The sequence below is a fragment of the Poecilia reticulata genome, chromosome 7 (assembly GCF_904066995.2).
Source record: "Poecilia reticulata chromosome 7, P_reticulata-male-v2, whole genome shotgun sequence".
In the NCBI taxonomy this organism is placed as follows: domain Eukaryota; kingdom Metazoa; phylum Chordata; class Actinopteri; order Cyprinodontiformes; family Poeciliidae; genus Poecilia; species Poecilia reticulata.
The window spans coordinates 12,550,079-12,567,801 of NC_088836.1; the positions used below are offsets into that span (position 1 = coordinate 12,550,079).

The following is a 17,723-nucleotide window of genomic DNA, read 5'->3' on the forward strand; positions in this document are numbered from 1 at the left end:
AATTTGGGCATGGATTTGGAAGGGATTTTTTTATTTTTGCGGTTAATATATCTCATAAAATGCAAATTCTCCCTCAGTATGAGTAACAGCTGCACTACAGTCTTCGTATTCTTTACATAGAATGTGGTATATTTAAAATACTAATATGTAGCCAAATGGAAAAAGTGACAAAAAAAAATTTCAATTGAACATCTCTGACATCATCACCTTTTTTTGAGAATATACTGCTGATCTGGAAATTACATACAAGATGGTGATTGTCTATATATATCTACAGCTGCATGGAGGAAATGTTGTCACAATCAAGTAAAAAAAATCCACCTGGTTATCATGTCAATGACATGTTTTGTTCAGAAAATTAAGCATGAATCATTTCTTGGAAGGCTGAGTTTTACTCGCCTCACTCAGGTCTATATTTACTGCCAGACGTCAAGTGTCGCTAAAATAGAAACGGTCTGACGAACGAAGCGGGCTAAAAACCACGTCATGTTTCAGTGTGAAGAAATTCATGAAAAGATGAGAAAGTCATTTATATTTATCATAGAAGGGTTACAAAGCTGTTTCTAACCATATGGGACATCAGTGATCTACAGTGAGAAGAAAGAAGAGGAAAGCTGAAAATGTACTCAGAGAGGAATGAAGACTCAACCAGGACATGCCAAAAAGAGCAATTATTATAGTGTAATTGTCTGGGACAATTTTACTGCCACAAGGAATGAAACCATGAATTCTGCTCTCCAGCTAAAATCTTGAAAGCTGACATTATCAAAGCACACCAGTAAGTCCACCTCTGAATGATTCAGAACAGAAAAAAAGAGGAAAATTATATAGTTTTACAGTGGCCTTAAATTTAGGACTAATTAAGATGCTGTGACATGACCCCTCAGTGTTTCTGAATTAAACCAATTCTAACTTCTAGAGGTTATTAAATGGGTTCACCATGTACTTAAATTCTGATGGGAACACAAAATATTTTCTATATTTTCTGCGGTAAGGCAACTGATGATCTTTTAGTTTAACGTTTTGCTTTCTCTGCAACTCTTCCTATTTTTTTTTTTTTTTTACATCGCCTTTAGCTCTGAGATAACAGTACCACGGAGAGGATCCAGTCCTCTGGCAAACCCCACGGCCTATCATAGTGTAAGAACCTGCGTCTGTGGTTTCCAATGGCAACCACGAGCCGAGCTCCTGAGAACGACTGTCGCGGAGAGCTGCCCGGTTCCGAGAAGAGAGAGGAGTCAAAGCGGGGAATTGCTTCACCGACATGCGAAGCTTATCGCGGTCAGCTCATTTCTGTCTTCGCACACTTTCTGTCTATCGCCTAATTGCGAAATCTTCGAAAAATAAGCACTGGAGTCCCTGTTATTCGGACGCACTCGCGTTGCCGTGGCAACCACGCACCCACAGCGATTCAGTTTCATAAGTGAGGCCGGGGTTGACTGCACTCGGGTTGTTTACCGCGTGGAGAGAGAAAGAAATCAAAACAAGGCTAAGGCCACCACAGAGGTGGGTTGGTGGTTTTACTCACTATGAAAGTACAAACTTTTGTTGGCTTTTGGTGGTGAAACAAAATGTCATGAGAGGGTTAATGTAAGCCAAAGTACCACACGGGGGCGCTCTAAGATGTTTTTTTTTTTAAAGTCATATTAGAGGCAGACTTTTTCCTTTTTTATTTTTTTCAGCATAATTTTTAAATCAATTCAAATAAAAAAAAACTTTACTTATCTCAAAGGGAAATGACATTTTGTTGTAACTCATATTACTTATGGTTCTTCAAGGACTTGATGCAGATCTATGGCTGTGGGCAGGAAAGATCTCCTGTAGCAGTCTGTATTGCAGCATAGCAGTCTCATGAACAGTATGCTCAGGATTTATTCAGACTTATCAGAGTAGATGGGGTTGAATGTGCAACAGCTAAAAAGCGGTGCTCTATTCAGAAATGCCTATACACAGACACACAGAAATCTTGTAATTGATACTTGGTGAGGTTCTAAAACTATTAAAAGTAGACTTTTTCTCCCTTTCGCAGAGGGATTTCGCAGGACTTTACTGTATGAACAGTTGAAGAGAGGAAAGAAGAGAAAGGGACTGACATGATCATGACTGCTTTGGTTTGTCCTCGAGTCGGTGTTTCGGAGCTGTGCGCAGATGGAGACAGGTTCCTTCAAAGTGGAAACCCGGGGAAGGCCACAACACTGTACATGTCTGCCTTCAGGACTCATGCCACCTCTGCTGTATCCCACATGAGGAAACTGGAAAGGTCCAGTCTGGTTAAGGTAATCTCTACTCTAGAAGGCTGGCTGGACGGTCATGGGGACAATCAGTCAGCCGACGGTATCAATAAAGGCCTTGCGGCTGTTTTCCTGTCAACTCTGTGCCCCAACAATTTGTCTGCCACCATTTTTAAAATGGAATCCCTCCTCCAGAGTGGCGGGCTTGGCTGCGAGGAGATTTTTGCACGCTGCACAGCTCTGCTCGAAATCAAACGTAATCTTCATCTGGAAGGCTCGACTCAGGTGTTGCTGGAGATAACGCGAGCGCTGGCCTGCCTCTTTTCACAGCCTCACAGTTCGAAGGGACTACAGCTTTACCTAGCAGCTTATCGGCATAACAAATTAGAAACGGCCTCACTGGTCTGCAGCAGACAAGCTGCACACCTGCCCAAAATAGTAAAAGCTTTCAAAGATCAAATAATGCCTATGTGTCCCTATGTTGCATTAGATAACAAGAGGTCAGCGACCCCAATGGAGAAGAATGCTATCGATGTAGAGGATGCGTCTACAGTTGTTGAGTTTTTAATGGCTGTTTCCCCTGATGACAGAGAAATACAAGAACTTCAAGCAGCAGACTTGCTCTCGATGGGCAGGTTTGTGGAAAGTGCAGAGATCTACACTTCTCTTTTACATCAGAAATTGTCACCACGGCCTGCTGACGAATTACCCGAGTATGGTCCAGAGAGGAAAGCCAGACTCTTAACCTGCCGAGCGGCTACTTGTCTCTCAGCAGGTGGCAAAACGGCCGAGGAGTGCACAGATCTGGGAGAGGCGTTTGAGATCCACCCTGCCACTGCCAGAACCTACTTCAAAAAGCTTTTCACCGATTACGGGACAGGGACGGCAGCTCGCAACCACCTGCGTCAGCAGGCTGAGAGGGGTTTGTCTAGCTTCAAAGAGAGGGTCGTTGTCCGCGCCGACCTAAGATCTACAGAGGGAGTAGAGCTTCTGGACCCTGTGATCACTTCCCTCCGGACGCTGTGCCATTTAGAGCCTGATGGAGGAGGCAGAGAACTGCGAGTGAGGCTGGCTGACTGTCTCCTCCTCAGAGGGGAGCACAAAGAGGCTCTCTCGATCTGCAGCCAACTAGCTGCTGCCCAAGGCCAACAGAGCTACCAAAACACAGTCAAAGTTCTTTGTGGATACGCCCGGCTTCTTTCTGGGGACCACAAGGGGGCGTTAGAAGATTTTCAAGCTGTGTTAGAGCACACCACGCCGCACCCGTCCAGCTGCGTGCGGGCACTTTGTGGCAGGGGGCTGCTGCGCATGATGTCTGGGTCAAATTACCTCACAGCTCTGGACTACATGACAGCCAGCAGGCTGCATCCCCAGGAAACTGCTCTTACACTCCGCTGCTTGGTGCCGTGGAACTTTAGGGGTCTGCTGTTTACAGTTCTGCTCGAGCAGGGCCGAGTCATGCTGGAGGGGTCCGCGAAGGACAAGTCCGAGTCCGGTTCAAGTGAAGATCCACAGCATCCCAAACATAAGGGGCAGCCTCAGGCACCGTCAAAGAGAGAAAACCACAGCGCAGGGTATGACATCTGTCCCACTGACAGGGAGTTTGGTTCACACGTGTTTTGAGGAAGAGAAAGAGAAATAGTAACATGATTGCAGCTTCGTAGATATTCTGCAGCTGCATAATACTTCTAACTTCAAAATGTAAAACTTTCACTCCTTGTGCTTGAATTGATGTCAATGGGGCTGATCTAGTGATTTTTTTTTTTGATTAATTGATATCAAAAGATTTTTTAAAACAGAATTTGAAGCAGGTGAAGTTAAAACTGCCACATGAAGAGTTAAGGGTAGAACGTGTCTGCAGACAGTTTTTTTTTTTTTTTATCTTAAATGCTAAATGTAACAACGATTTTTGTCTTAATCACAGCTCCCAGTGTGTTGTTCTTTCAGCAAATTGCCTTTTTTTTGAGTCTGTGTACTCCAGTTAAAAATTAATTAATTAATTAATTACTATTTCAATAATCATTTCATTACAATAAATGTGATTAACCGTTTCAGCCCTAGACAAGATGGAGAATGTAAATTTAGCCGGTCAAACCTTCTTACGTTGTTTCACAATCATGTTTTTAGTGTGATGTCTTCATAGTTACGCTGCATCTTTGGTTGCTTTACACACTAGAACTCCTACTGGTGTCCATTCTCTGGCCGGGTTGCTCATGGACCTTCAGCCCCATGCTGACGGGCCTCACATCCTCACAGCAGATGCGTTGTACCAGCTCGGGCGAGTGGAGGAGGCCTACAGGTTACTGCTGTCTGTGGCTTCCCCCAATCCTCGGGCTCCTGTCCTGGCTCGCCTCGCACTCCTGCAGCTCCACCGGGGCTTCCACTATGACACCAATCAGGTACAAAGGTTAGAGATAGCAACATAATTATATTTTTTTGGTTGGACCAAACAACAACAAAAAAAAAATCTACTTTTATCAACCAAACTTGATTATCCTTTAATTTTGCCCAAACAGCTTTCTAGACAGCGTCTCAAATGATTCATAAAATGGAGTCATTTACACTCCTCTAATTAGATTTTCCAATTTATAACAAATTGATCAAATCTGGGCACTCGGCAGAAAAATAAACTAAATCTCTTCTTGTTTCATTTCACCTTCCTTAGCAGCAGGAGTGTGCAGTCTCTCCAGAGATTCTTAGTCGGCTCACTCATCTGTAATTCTGTTTCTGGGAAGCTGTAAGGCACCGGCTAATTATAGCTCATTTTTATATATTGACTTTAACTCCCAGCTATTCTAAATCTTGACGGATGGGAGAGATTGTTGAAGGTGCCATCCAACTGAAAACCACCTCTAGATTCTACCCCAGGATCTAGTCTCGTCAAATTACTACAACCTTTATTTCTACATCATTTACTGTTTATTCTTTTCTTCTTCAGCTGCTCAAAAAGCTCCTTGCATGCGGGGAGACCAGCTGCCTGCGCAGCCTGCTGGCTGTGGCGCAGCAGAAGGACCGAGCGCTGCTGCAGGGACTCTGCCACACAGCGGCTAAACGCATCCTGGACGCCTCGACGGAGGAGAGCTCTGTCAGGGAAGCTGTGGCGTACCTCTCTATTGCCATCATGGCCTCTGGTGATTAGAGTTCTCGATATTTTGTAGCAGTGCGTTTGTTATTGTCGACCACATACATTTTCGGCAACACGTAGCATAAAGCAATACGATTTGAAAATGATGCGCTCCTTTTTTCTTTTCTTTTTTGTTTTTAAAGTTGGGGAGGCAGAAGATTCCCTGTTGGAAAGAGCGAGGTGTTACGTGTTGCTGGGCCAGAGAAAGACGGCCATATTCGACTTCAGTGCCATTTTGAAGGAGCGTCAGAAACACGTTCAAGCTCTCTGTGGAAGAGGCTTCACGTACCTCATGCTCAATCAGCAAAAGGTACTTTTCAGCTGAAATAATGGCAAAGCTACTCTTTTGCTGGGTCTAAATTTAGTTTGTGCAAAACCTTTTATGCAGGGAACTGCAGGACTGACTAAAACATGAAAAAGCCAGAATGTTGTTGATTTTTTGTTTTTTTTTTACATTTTGACCTCCCCCAGCCACTGAAATAGAAGTAAAATTCTCATTTTCAGAGCTCGATGGTCTGAAGTCATCAGCGACTCGACCATGCTCATCTCATGACATCAACATTTGCGGGAAATAATCACATATATATTGCCTGAACACAATCGACTGATAGCGTCACAACTGTCTCCTCCTCTCACCCAGGAATGTGTTCACGACATCCTCGCTGCTCTTCAGATCAAATCCGACACGGTCGTCAAAGAGATCCTGTCACTCAAAGACAAAGCCCGGAAGCTGATCTGCGACTGGCTGCATCAGTTCGGTCGCACCAGCTTGTCAAACGCCGTGATCGCTCAGTCGGTTCCCTGCCACGACGAGCAGCTGAGGGAGGCTTTTGTAATTGGTGGCGCTTTGATGAGGACAGACAGCAGAGACCCCAGATGGCATCTTCTCTATGTGGACACACTTTTAGCCAAAGGTGGGACCGCGTCTTTGACAAGCTGCGCGGAGAGTAGTGGAGCTTTGGTGATGTCAGTCAGAATTTCCTGGCAAGTTTTGACGTCAACAATAAGACACGTTGTAACTCTCTGCTTTTTTTTTTTTTTTCTGGTTCCGTCAGGTGAGGTTAAGGCGGCTTCCAGCCACCTCTGCCAGGTTTTTGGCCAGGAGCCGAGGGACGCGGCGGCCCAGGCCAGGCTGGGAGTGGTGGAGACCTGGCAGCAGAGGGACAGGAGCAGCGCAGCCTACAGGCTCAGCAAAGTCACTGGGAAAGATTCATCTAGTCTGGACTTCTTGCTGGCTCTGATCCCGTTTAATCAGCGAAAATGCATGGCGCAGGTAAGCCTTTGTGCAAGAAACCTGAGGGGAAAACTGCAGCGAAGCTTTTAGTCATATACGCTGACTTGGAAAGTAATTCATATCGTTGAACTTTTTCTTAGCATTTTTCTTCCCCACCGTAACTTTGCATAAATGTAACGTGAAAGGCAAATGGAAGTGTAATGCGTTTATAATCAGCCTCTTCTAATCTGACACCTAATAATAAATTATTAGCTGTAGAAGCCTCCTTTAGAAAACAGAGTGAACCTCTATAGTCGAGCATCATTTACGAGAAATTACGGAAAAAGCTCTAAAGGCGTGAATAGCTTTGCTTTGCACTGTAACTAACTGCAATGATTTGATGAACTTTACAAGGTTTGTGCAGGATAAGTTAAGAGCGAAATCTTCATTTCCCTGTTTTGATAACAGGCAGCAGCTCTGGAAGCCGGCGTTTTGTCATCGGCTGGCCAGTGGAATCAGGCTCTCGCTCTCCTGACAGTAGCCGTACAAGCGACGGGACACCGCAGGTCGCAGTATCTTCGCCAGCGGGCCGCCTGCTTCGCGCAGCTCGCCTCCCATGAGCGGGCGGTGGCTGACCTGGACGGCGTCATCCAGAAACATGCCAGCTGCTCAGACGACCCCAGAATCTGCGCGGAGGATCTGTGTCGGCGAGGCCACAGTTTGGTGCTCTGCTCCAGAGAGGAAGCAGCTCTGGAGGACTTCACCCGAGCATTGGGCCTCCACAGGGAGCAGGCCCTTCAGTGTGTAGAGGCGGGTCTGGGAAGGCAGCGTCTGGCTGAGCTCTTCATGCGAGCGGCTCTGCAGCAGTACGGGGAGCAGCAGCTCGATAAGGCCTGGACGCTGATCGAATGCGGCCTGGTGGTGGACGGTGAAAACGCAGAGCTACGCAGGCTGAGAGCAAGGGTCAAACGAGAGGTGGCCGGCCCGTGCAACGTCAACTAACTCTGAGGGAAAAGATTCAGGTGGACACAGAAGATTTTGTGGTATTTATCTGCTGGAGCATCATCTAGGACCTTAGAGGACAAATCATGGTAATTCAAAGCACTCTGTGTCTTCCAAGTTCAGCCTAATTTTAGAATCAACGTCTTCATGATGGAATAATGTTTAATATGATGCAAATATATTATGTTTTAGATACCAAACAGCACAGTCAGATAATGTTGTATATACATGTAGAGCGCTAGCAAAGTCATTGTTGTAACAAACAATAGATGCTTATTTTATTGAAAGCAACACTGCAGCCCTGAATATTTACTTCAAACTGTCTTAACACTTAACACAGGAGATTTAAGAAAGTGCCAAATGTGCAGGTTTCATGTTTTTAAAATGCTGGAGGCGTTTCTTTAATCATATTCACGGCAGCAAACACTCATTAATAAGTCAAAAAAAAAAAAGATATATATGTATATATAAAAATAAAATACAGAAAAGCCAAAAAATAAATACTGGGTTTTAGTTTTAGTTTAATTTTGCCTGTGCGTTAATATGCTGGTCTGCGAAGAAAAGGTAGGACTCATTAAACTTATGCTCCGACTGTGCAGCTTGTGACGAGACGGAGCACAGACTTTGTTTCTAAGCAGACACAGTGATGTACTGGGGCTCCATGTTGCCGAAGTAAGATTTCTCCCATTCGCTCATGAGGTCAAAGTGCAGCGGGCGGTCGCAGAAGTTGCAGGAAGCCGTGCCTAGGCTGTTGAGTGGCAGACCCACTTCCTGCCAAACCTCCATGAGTTTCCCTGTGAACACAAAACAGACAGCAAAACAATTTTTTATTTTTTTTTTTACCTATTTTACTTCTACGATTAAACTAAAGCAAGTGTTGCAACTATAGTATTGTTTTTTGTGTTAGTTTGCATAGTAACGACAGGCTCCCAATTTACATTGTCAGTCGTTGTGTCCTCTCTTAAGCTCACTGAACTCGTATGTCTCTGACCTCACTGCGGCAGAGATCCACACTCACCCACAAAATCCTCCATCATGCTGGGGTTGTGGTGGGGAGACGGAGCCAGGCGCAGCAGCTCCTCCCCACGAGGCACCGTGGGGAAGTTAATGGCCTGGATGTAGATGTTGTGTCTCTCCAGCAAAATGTCGCTCACCTTGGTGTTCAGCTCGGCATTGCCAACCTGGAAAACAGGACAGGAACACTTTAATTAAACGGCTGGTCCGGCAGATTCAGCTTTAGCCTGTATGGGTCTGAGTGGCAATGACGTAATGTAGCTCATTAATCCTAATAAATAATGTAAAACTCTGTATATCCGTAATTGTTACATTTGTGTATTCTTTTTCTTTCATTTCTCAAATATGATTGTTTTTATTGGTCTTTCACACAAAATCCAGTATAATTAAATTTGTTGTTGTAAAGTGACAAGAGTGTAAAAGCCGTGAAGCGGTGATGCGTAATCACAGGAAAAGTGTTGTAATAAGAGGGACAGACCTGGCAAAACGTGAAATCTACGAGGAAAGTAATTGTTACTGAAGCGTAAAACGCTGTACGCTGCAACTTCCAAATGTTAGGGAAAGCTTCCTACCCGAATGGGGATGATGTGGCTGGGGCAGTTGACGACAGGCAGGCCTTTGTCCATGAGCAGCTGCCTCATGAGTTTCACGTTCCTCTGGTGGGCCCTGCGGAGCACCTGGCCCTCGGGACTCTTCAGGACCCGCACAGACTCCAGAGCCCCTGCCAGGACCATTGGGGGTAGAGCGGTGGTGAAGATGAAGCCGGCCGCGTAGGAGCGCACCGTGTCCACCAGGGCGGCGCTGCTGGCAATGTAGCCTCCCACGCAACCAAAGGCTTTTCCTTAAACGGTGAGAGAGATGACAGATTATGTGTGAGCTACATAAGTTAGCGAAATAACGAACACATTTGCATTTTGAGCCCGAGATACAGAACTTTCAACTAACAGCACTAATATTTTAATTACCAAATTATTTGTAATCTTATTTTCACGATTGCATACATGCACTCAGTGCTAATGTATGTATCAGTTTTCAACAACAAAAAAAAAAAATCTTTGTTTCAATTGTATTTAATTTTTTTTTGTTGATTGCCTAAAGGTAAACAACTTAAAGGGTCACACTTACAGGAAAGAAAGGAAAAGTTCATATGGTATAATTCAGCATTAGTTTAAATTTGTATTTATCTGAAAACTTGCAGTTGTTCTTAGGTTACACTCAGCATGAACTGCGTGCTTTATCATCGCTGCCAGAGAGGGAGGAGGACCGACACCCAGCTGATAAAACCTCTGCTCCTCCGATGGATGCTCACGCCTGTCCTGCTCTCATTTCACCAGCGCCAAAGGAGCCATTTGAAGAAAGTTGTTGCAGCTATTTTGGCTCTAGGACAGTGTCGGTTTGTATACAAGTGTCTACACATGGGAGATAAGCCCACCAGACAAATAATTTACCAATGACAGCCAATAGATGGCTGATGTAAGTGTGGAAACAATTTTATTCTTTTTTTTCCCCTTTAAATCAAAAATGTGCCCTTTTGAAGCCTTTTCATGCAAAAAATAAAATAAAAAGCAAAGCAGCTTAATAACTTCTGCTTTTCAGAAAACGCTACATTCAAACTGAACTCACCTAGGGTTCCAGAAACAACATCAATCTTGTGCATAATGTTGTCCCTCTCTCCGACTCCGGCCCCGTGGCCTCCGTACAGACCCACAGCGTGGACCTCGTCCACAAACGTCAGGGCCCCGTAGCGATGAGCGACATCACACAGCTCTTCCAAAGGACATATGGCCCCTGAGAAAACCATGATAAAATTAGCTGTGTGTAGGTGAACAGCGGATCCCTACAGCTACACATATCATCACTCTGCATAAATTAAGCTGTATGACAAATACAGTGAAGTATTTTTGTCTTGGTATATATTTTTCAAAATGACTTGAAGGGATTTTGTTTGAAAATTACTTTACCTGTGTTTCATAGAGTTTTCAGTAATGTGTGATATTAATAAAAGAGAATGAAGCTGGAGAAAAATTTCTTCCCACATTGGAGATGGCGTTGAAGAAAAAAAGAAAAACTACACTATTAAAAATAAACCTGTCATAATTATGCATTTCTGAATGTGATGACTGATTAAGGAATATTTTGCAATATCATTTTCTATATTGAATAACAGAACGCTAACTCTCCTCTATTTGCTTTTTTTTTCTTTTTTTCTTTCTTTTTTTTTTTTACAAAAAATGCTAGTTATTAATCTATATAATTTCAGTTTGGAAATAATTTTTAGCAAAAAAAAAAAAAAAAACCCCCACATGCATGCTAATTTGTACCTGTTCCACTATATTGTTTCATGAAATGAAATTAAACTAAGCTAATGTGCGATGAGCTAATTTTCAGGAGAACAGCTCCAGGAAAGAGGAAAAATAGATTTTGAACCAGATAATTAGTTTATCAGAAGTTCTTAAAATTCGAGTATAAGGCATAAATAAATTATAGAGCAAAGTCTGTTTGTCAGACCCTGAGGATCTACACTCAGTATTGCAGCAAAAAAAGAAAAAAAAAATAATACTGAATTATTGTAATAATAAACTTAGATTTCTAACTAATTAAAACACATGGGACTTTCTTTAAAAACATGAGACTTCATAACCTGGGTGAATTAGCTCAAGATTGAGACAGTATCTAAAGGTTTCCTGCATGGATCCCACAACTTTCTGAACCAAAACAACTTTTAGTTTTGTGTTTTCAAATCAGACCACTAGCCAATACATATTACTGGAATCAAAATTGTTCTTAAAATCACCAAGTTATAGAAACGACTACATGTACATCTAACACAGATCCAAACACAAACAGCAATCATAAAACACACAGACACACACACACACACACACACACGCACACACACACACACACACACACACACACACACACACACACACACACACGCACACACAACAACAACAACAACAACTGTAGAGCAAAAACTAGAATAGAGTTTGTTGCCATTGCAGTGGACTCACCATCCATGGAGTGCACGGTCTCAAACGCCACGATCTTTGGAGTCTTCGGGTCGGAGCGCTGCAGCAGTTCCTCCAGGTGTCGGCTGTCGTTGTGGCGGAAGATGAAGCGCTTGGCCCTGCTGTTCCTGATGCCTTGGATCATTGACGCATGGTTCCCTGCATCAGAGTAGATCTCGCAGCCTGCATGGCAGAGGGAACACCCCATGAAATGAGAGGCTACTCTATATAGGACAGTTAGGGGTTATGGTTCAGATTGGTATAGTGTGCATAAAACCCTTGTTCAGTTGTAAAATCACTAATTTATATTATGTCCTGAACATGGCTTTTCAAAAACAGTTCTGAAGCAACTCCGACTCAGTCCTCTTGTCAGTGACCGAATTTATTCATCCAGATCATGGGTTTCCACTTACCTGGGAGATTTTTTGCCAGAGTGAAGAGGGTGGAGTCATTTGCAACAAAGCAGGAGGAAAACACCAAAGCAGCATCTTTCTTGTGCAGTTGAGCGAGCTCCTTTTCCATAGAAACGTGGAAGTTGCTGGTGCCGGAGATGTTCCGGGTCCCTCCAGCTCCTGCACCGTGATTCTCCAGGGCATCTCTGAGGACAGCCAAAACCAAGATTATCTCATTTAAATGGCCGGTTCTATATATCACACCAATTTATTTTTTTCCCCCACAGTACTGGTTCTAGCAAATTTTTTTGTGTGTTTTCTGACTTAAAATACAACAAGACTTGTAGTTGTAAGCATATGCAAAATCTAAACCCGAAGGATCCTTGTTATGATTCATATGCTAGTTTTTAGCAGGGATGCGCTCATGCTAACATGTGGTAAGGGCAACGTCAATCTCTCATTGGATTTGAAAAAAAAAAAGTCGTTTTGATTTAAAGAAAAGGTGATTTTTTAAAAATTATTTTAAGTAGATCTATGATGATCTGTAGCTGTTATAATATTTTGTTTTCATTTATGGAGATTAACCTTTCAGTTTCATTAGAGGAACGGAGGTTTAGGAAATAAGGTTATAGTTGTAGGGTGTTAACTGATCACCTTGTTTAAACAGACATTAAAAAAGGTATCAATTAAGAACACTTTTTTCTTTTTTACATTTAAGAAAGAAGACCAATTTGGCATCCAGAAATCCTCTATCAGATTCAAATGAACTTGGTCTGGGATGCTACAAGTTGTTAATAGAACTTTGAGTCAGAAAAAACATGTTGGTCAAAAATTTAAAGATACATTTAAGTTTGGACTTAAATTTATAATGAAGCGATTGTTCCTTGTGTTGGTCAATTTTATTGCAAATTTAAATGACAATTTTTTGTTTTTGCATTTTCTGTATGCCTTTTGATGCTTGGATCTGATTGGTCTGGCACTTAGAAGGACGCCCGTATTAAAGGTTTTGAGGCCTGTGAGTTGGAAGCCCACGCCGCAAGAGTTAAAATGATCATAAAGGGTCATGACTCACGAAGAACATTAAAAAAATCGCCAACAAAAGCACATATTAATAGGAATATTAATATTTTCAAATTATTTAGACAATGTTATGCAGATGATGGATTCCTGAAGGTATTCCAAACTCAAAGTGCAGTTTCTGGACCCACCTAAACTACTAAAATACCTGAGTTTTCCTCTGAATTTTAATAGTACACATTAAAAGAACAATAAGAGAAACAGACCTAAAATACAGAGTTTTTACCTGTCAATTCGTCTGCCTACCTGATGGCACCAAGGACCTTTGGGTGCCGGCTCATTCCCAGATAGTCGTTGCTGCACCACACTGAGACCTGAGAGGCCTTTCTTGCAGAAAGGGAGTAATCCTCGGCATGGGGGAATTGCTTGGCGCTCCTGTTTACGGTCTTAAACACTCTATAAGTGTGGTCCTTCTTTTTCTCTTCAATCATTTCCTTGAAGAAGCTATCATAATCGTAACTGGGTCCAACTGGTTTGTGGGTCACATTGACATGAAATTAGCCATCAGAGACGACGTATTTTTAAGGCATGATGGGAATTTATCATGTTAAATAAAGAGCACGTTGGAAATGGTCAATCTTACCCATGTTGTCATTGAGTTGGATGTCCATGCTGGTTTGATGAGAAGTTGAAAACACGGACTCTTTTACGCCTTTCAACAGAGAGGTCATCAAACCTGCGAGAGGAATTTGTGAATTTTTGTGAACTTGGCCTCTGTTAAGAGTTAAACTTGTGACACTCCCGTAACCCCTACCACCTTCGACGTCCTCCTGAACCTCAGGGCTAGCTTTAACCATCCCAATCTGTGAGCTGACGAAGGGGCAGCCCTTCGATGCAGACACCGCCACCTGAGTTGCGGTTTGAGCAAACTTCCTCTTTTGCTCCACTGTTGGAAGCTGGCCGTTGGGTTTGGTGGGCGAGGAGCCCAGCTTGGCCTCCAGAGAGGACGTGCCGCTCACGGTGATCTGCCGAGCGATGATGGGACATTGGTCGGCCAGAGACAGCAAAGCAGCTCCAGTTCTTCTTAAAGCTGGATGTGGGACAGACTTCAGGAAGGGGCAGTGATGAAGAAAGGCTGCCATTGTACCGGAGCTGTTCTTATCCTGGCAAAAGGCAGGAAGCAGGAAATTATTGCATCTGTTATGGCGATCTGTTGTCTTAGTGAATTTGTAAAGGCAAACTCTATTCCTAGAGGGATGATGGTGGTGTAATGGTTCAGCATGGAGGTTCTAATCAAGGGTGTGTCATTCAGCTGCTACTTATCTGCACGCTGCAGATCCTCAAGAGCCGTTCTGACATCACCAGCTGATTACGGCAAAACTCTAAGTTTTTCAAATTATGAACCCCTTTATCCATCTATTGTCAAAATATTTCATAAAAGACAGGAACAAATAAGTTTCTGACTCAATAGTTTTTTTGACTAATCTATATCACTATATTCATAAAGACTGATCAGTGTTTTAATTTTCTAAATATTATGTCCGTGTGTTGTTTCGTTTTGTAAAAGGCTGGTTCTCCTTATCTGCTGTGGTCAACTGATAAAGCAGTTCTAGGGATTTGTGGCCTTTTCTTGTGGCCGAATGTTTTCTTTCCTTGGGTTTAGTTACTAATTACTAAACACTCCAACAATATCATAACTAATAACTGCTTGGTTTGTTTTGTTTTCTTAATGCCTGACATTTTATTGGTATCATTTATTTACAGCTATGTACACATAGATCCCAAAAAGATCAAATGCAAATAACAAAAAATAAATAAAATAAAACAAATAAATAAATGGCTTCTTTAAATGAAACTTGTAACGTGAAAATAATATAAACAAATAAAATATGCTTGGGTATTATTGGGTAAAATAAAAACCACAAATGAGTAAATAAAAATTTTTAAATTATCTAAGAAAACAACCATAAATAAATGACTTTGTTAAATGCACTCGTATTACTATTGAATAAAAAACAAACATTAAATAAGTAAATATATTTACAAAATTACTAAATAAATTAAATATAACATACATTTATTAGATACATTCCTGAAATTATTCACCAGAACATAAACACTAACTAACTAACTAACTAACTAACTAACTAACTAACTAACTAACTAACTAACTAACTAGCAAACCTGAACTCACCTGTTGACCTGCACTGAGGACGAACTTCAGAACAGCAAACAGGCAGAAAGTAAGAGAGAGTCGACTCTTTCTTATACGTCAGATGTTAAAAAGAGTATTTTGCAATCTTGTGTTCCTATGAAGGGCTCAGCCTGTAAGGGGGCCGGGCAGGGAGCTGGTAGCGTATGTGTGGGAGGTGCAAAGATGCAGATATGTGCCGTTCACCTACCCAGCTTCAGTTGGGTCTGACAAAAAGTGATAATGTCATAATGAAAGATTATATGCCACTGAAAAGAAAAGCTCAATCTTAGACCACGTTTAATGTAATCTTCATTTAATCACAACAGCCTAATTTAAAACAGATGAATGTGCATGTGTTTGTTTTTTAAAACACTTTAAATATGGTCTACTACTTGCCATTGAGAGTTTAGTAGTTTTATAGTTTTTAGGAATTAAAAATAAAGATACTTTAACAAGTTCTGGTCATATACAAAAAGCTACTGATCAATACCGGTACATAGTGACCAAATCATTTCTGTTTGTTAGAAAGACTAAAAAGGCAATGACTAGCGTATTCTTTATACATCAGAGACTCCCAGGTGAAAAAAAAGTATACTTTAGTATACTAAATTTTAACATACTTTTATCGATGTACTTAAACTATACTATTTCGGAACAACTAATTTTGTGCTTAGTATACTTTAGGAGTATTTAAATAGTATTAAATTAGAACTAATAGTGTATTTTAGTATACTATACATAATTTTTTGGAACAACTTCAGGTGTACTTAGTGTACTTAAAGTATACTTTTTAAATATATTTCAGAGCGTTATTATATTTTGATATAATTATTATATTTTGAGTGTAATAATTCTGTCTCAGAATTATATTAAAAATATACATTTAATATATTTCAAATATATTTTAAATATACTATTAATATATTAGTAATGTATTTAAATTACACATAATTTTTATTTTTGATTTCCTGCTATTGATAATAAACTACAATTTTAATTACTCGTGAAAGTCTTTATTCCTACGTACCTATTTTGTACATGACATGCATAACTACACTACAGGACTTACATTGTTTTAGGCTACAATTACATGGAAAGATTAATTACACAAGATGCCCAAGGTAATTCAAAAATTTTGTTTTATTACAGACATTTTAAAATTGTCCAATTTTTCTCACAACTTTATGAACTTTACATAAATTATCAGTTTACACATCAAAAGTGAACACATGAACATGAAAATTTAAGTGTGACAATAATAAATGAAAGTGAGGATCAACGACAGAACATTCTCGTTCACTGCACCTTACAGAAGCTTACAAAAAAGAACAATAGAGCAATTAAACAGAGAAAGCATTTGTATTTAAAGAGAACAGAAAAATAATACTTACAATTTTAAGACATTGTGGACTCGCCATGTATGTGACATCATAAGAACTGATGATGATTTGGACCGGATGCCTGGGGTGGAAAAACATTTCTGGGTGTCTTCTTTGCCCATTTATGTTAGAAGTAGAAAAAAAATAGTCAGCAATGTCATAGAATCAGTTGATGTTGGCATTAACTATGAAGCTGTTTTAAGTGTGGACTTAAGGAGACAAACTACCTTAAAATCTTTCCATCCATGATCTGAACACACTGATCCTTGCAGGGTGGTGAGGGGGGCTGGTGGTGCCCATCTCCAGCAGCCATCAGATGAGAGGCAGGGTTCACCCTGGACAGGTCACCAGTCCATCACAGGGCCCTGAAAGTCAACAACAAATAAAAAAAATGAAAGATAAATGTTAGATTAACAAGAAGAGAAAAATTCTTTCCAGTTGCCTTTAAACCAAATCATGTTTATTAAGCACTTGGTGTTGGTAACACAGCAGTTTTTGTTGTTGAAAATGTAGCTAGCGCCGCATTGAAAAAACAAACTTACATCATGAAGACAATGTGGAGGTTCATCTTCAGAGCTGGTTGGTGATCTGGTGGAGTCAGAGCTTCTTCTGAGACAGAAAGTCTTTAGGTTTTCTAACACCTGATTTCTCTGGCTTCCTCTTTCATCTCCATTTGCTTAGTTAGACTGCAAACATATGTTGATGATAAAATCATTGATGAACGAGTTAGAACAACAACCACATCACAATATCAAAGTCTCTCTGTCTTATGGAGCTTAATTAAAACCAGGTTAGTTTATGAATTAAAGTATAAGTTGCAACAAACAGCCTCCATGCAGTTATAACATGAAGCTGAATGATTCCTATAGTAATAATCATACAAGTCACAATAAAATGTATAAAATAATTATTTAAGAAACCAACGTAAGTTATATGTCTTTACTGCACTGTTTATAATTAAATGAAGATAATTAATAAGCAAACTTACCGCCAGCTAGCAACACTTAGCAGCCTTCATCCCCCCGGGCTCCTTTTGTGACACACATTTCATTTCCATCGGTTGTTGTCCCGTTGTGTTGTCGTCTAACTCGGACTAGGACGTCACCAGTTAGAATTTACCAAAATTAGTAACTATTGTCATGGTCC

General features: G+C 41.1%; 2 protein-coding genes and 1 long non-coding RNA gene across 4 annotated transcripts; 2 read left to right on the forward strand and 1 right to left on the reverse strand.

Moving 5' to 3' along the window:
* Positions 1–288: 288 nt before the first annotated feature.
* On the forward strand, positions 289–2,370 carry LOC145552214 (uncharacterized). The gene is made up of 2 exons (XR_014088175.1): positions 289–1,506; positions 2,030–2,370. It is a non-coding gene; the product is annotated as an uncharacterized LOC145552214 (long non-coding RNA).
* Positions 2,371–2,744: 374 nt separating this feature from the next.
* On the forward strand, positions 2,745–7,602 carry ttc34 (tetratricopeptide repeat domain 34). Its single transcript, XM_008414802.3, has 7 exons — positions 2,745–3,805; positions 4,408–4,630; positions 5,170–5,362; positions 5,499–5,665; positions 5,996–6,269; positions 6,411–6,628; positions 7,037–7,602. The coding sequence occupies exons 1-7, from the start codon at positions 2,745–2,747 to the stop codon at positions 7,568–7,570; spliced, it is 2,670 nt and encodes an 889-aa protein (XP_008413024.2). The 3' UTR covers positions 7,571–7,602.
* A 472-nt stretch (positions 7,603–8,074) lies between these two features.
* alas2 (aminolevulinate, delta-, synthase 2) lies at positions 8,075–15,355 on the reverse strand. Of its 2 annotated transcripts, none has more exons than XM_017306018.2 (10): positions 15,199–15,355; positions 13,822–14,167; positions 13,648–13,740; positions 13,311–13,533; positions 12,009–12,193; positions 11,599–11,778; positions 10,208–10,372; positions 9,157–9,425; positions 8,589–8,751; positions 8,075–8,364 (listed from the first exon to the last, which is right to left on the reverse strand). In XM_017306018.2, exons 2-10 carry the CDS (start codon positions 14,144–14,146, stop codon positions 8,201–8,203), a joined length of 1,767 nt encoding a protein of 588 aa, XP_017161507.1. In that variant the 5' UTR covers positions 14,147–14,167; positions 15,199–15,355; the 3' UTR covers positions 8,075–8,200. The 2 variants fall into 2 exon arrangements, with proteins under 2 accessions (XP_017161507.1, XP_008413021.1); XM_008414799.3 differs by having other exon boundaries at positions 13,819–14,167.
* Between the last annotated feature and the right edge of the window lie 2,368 nt (positions 15,356–17,723).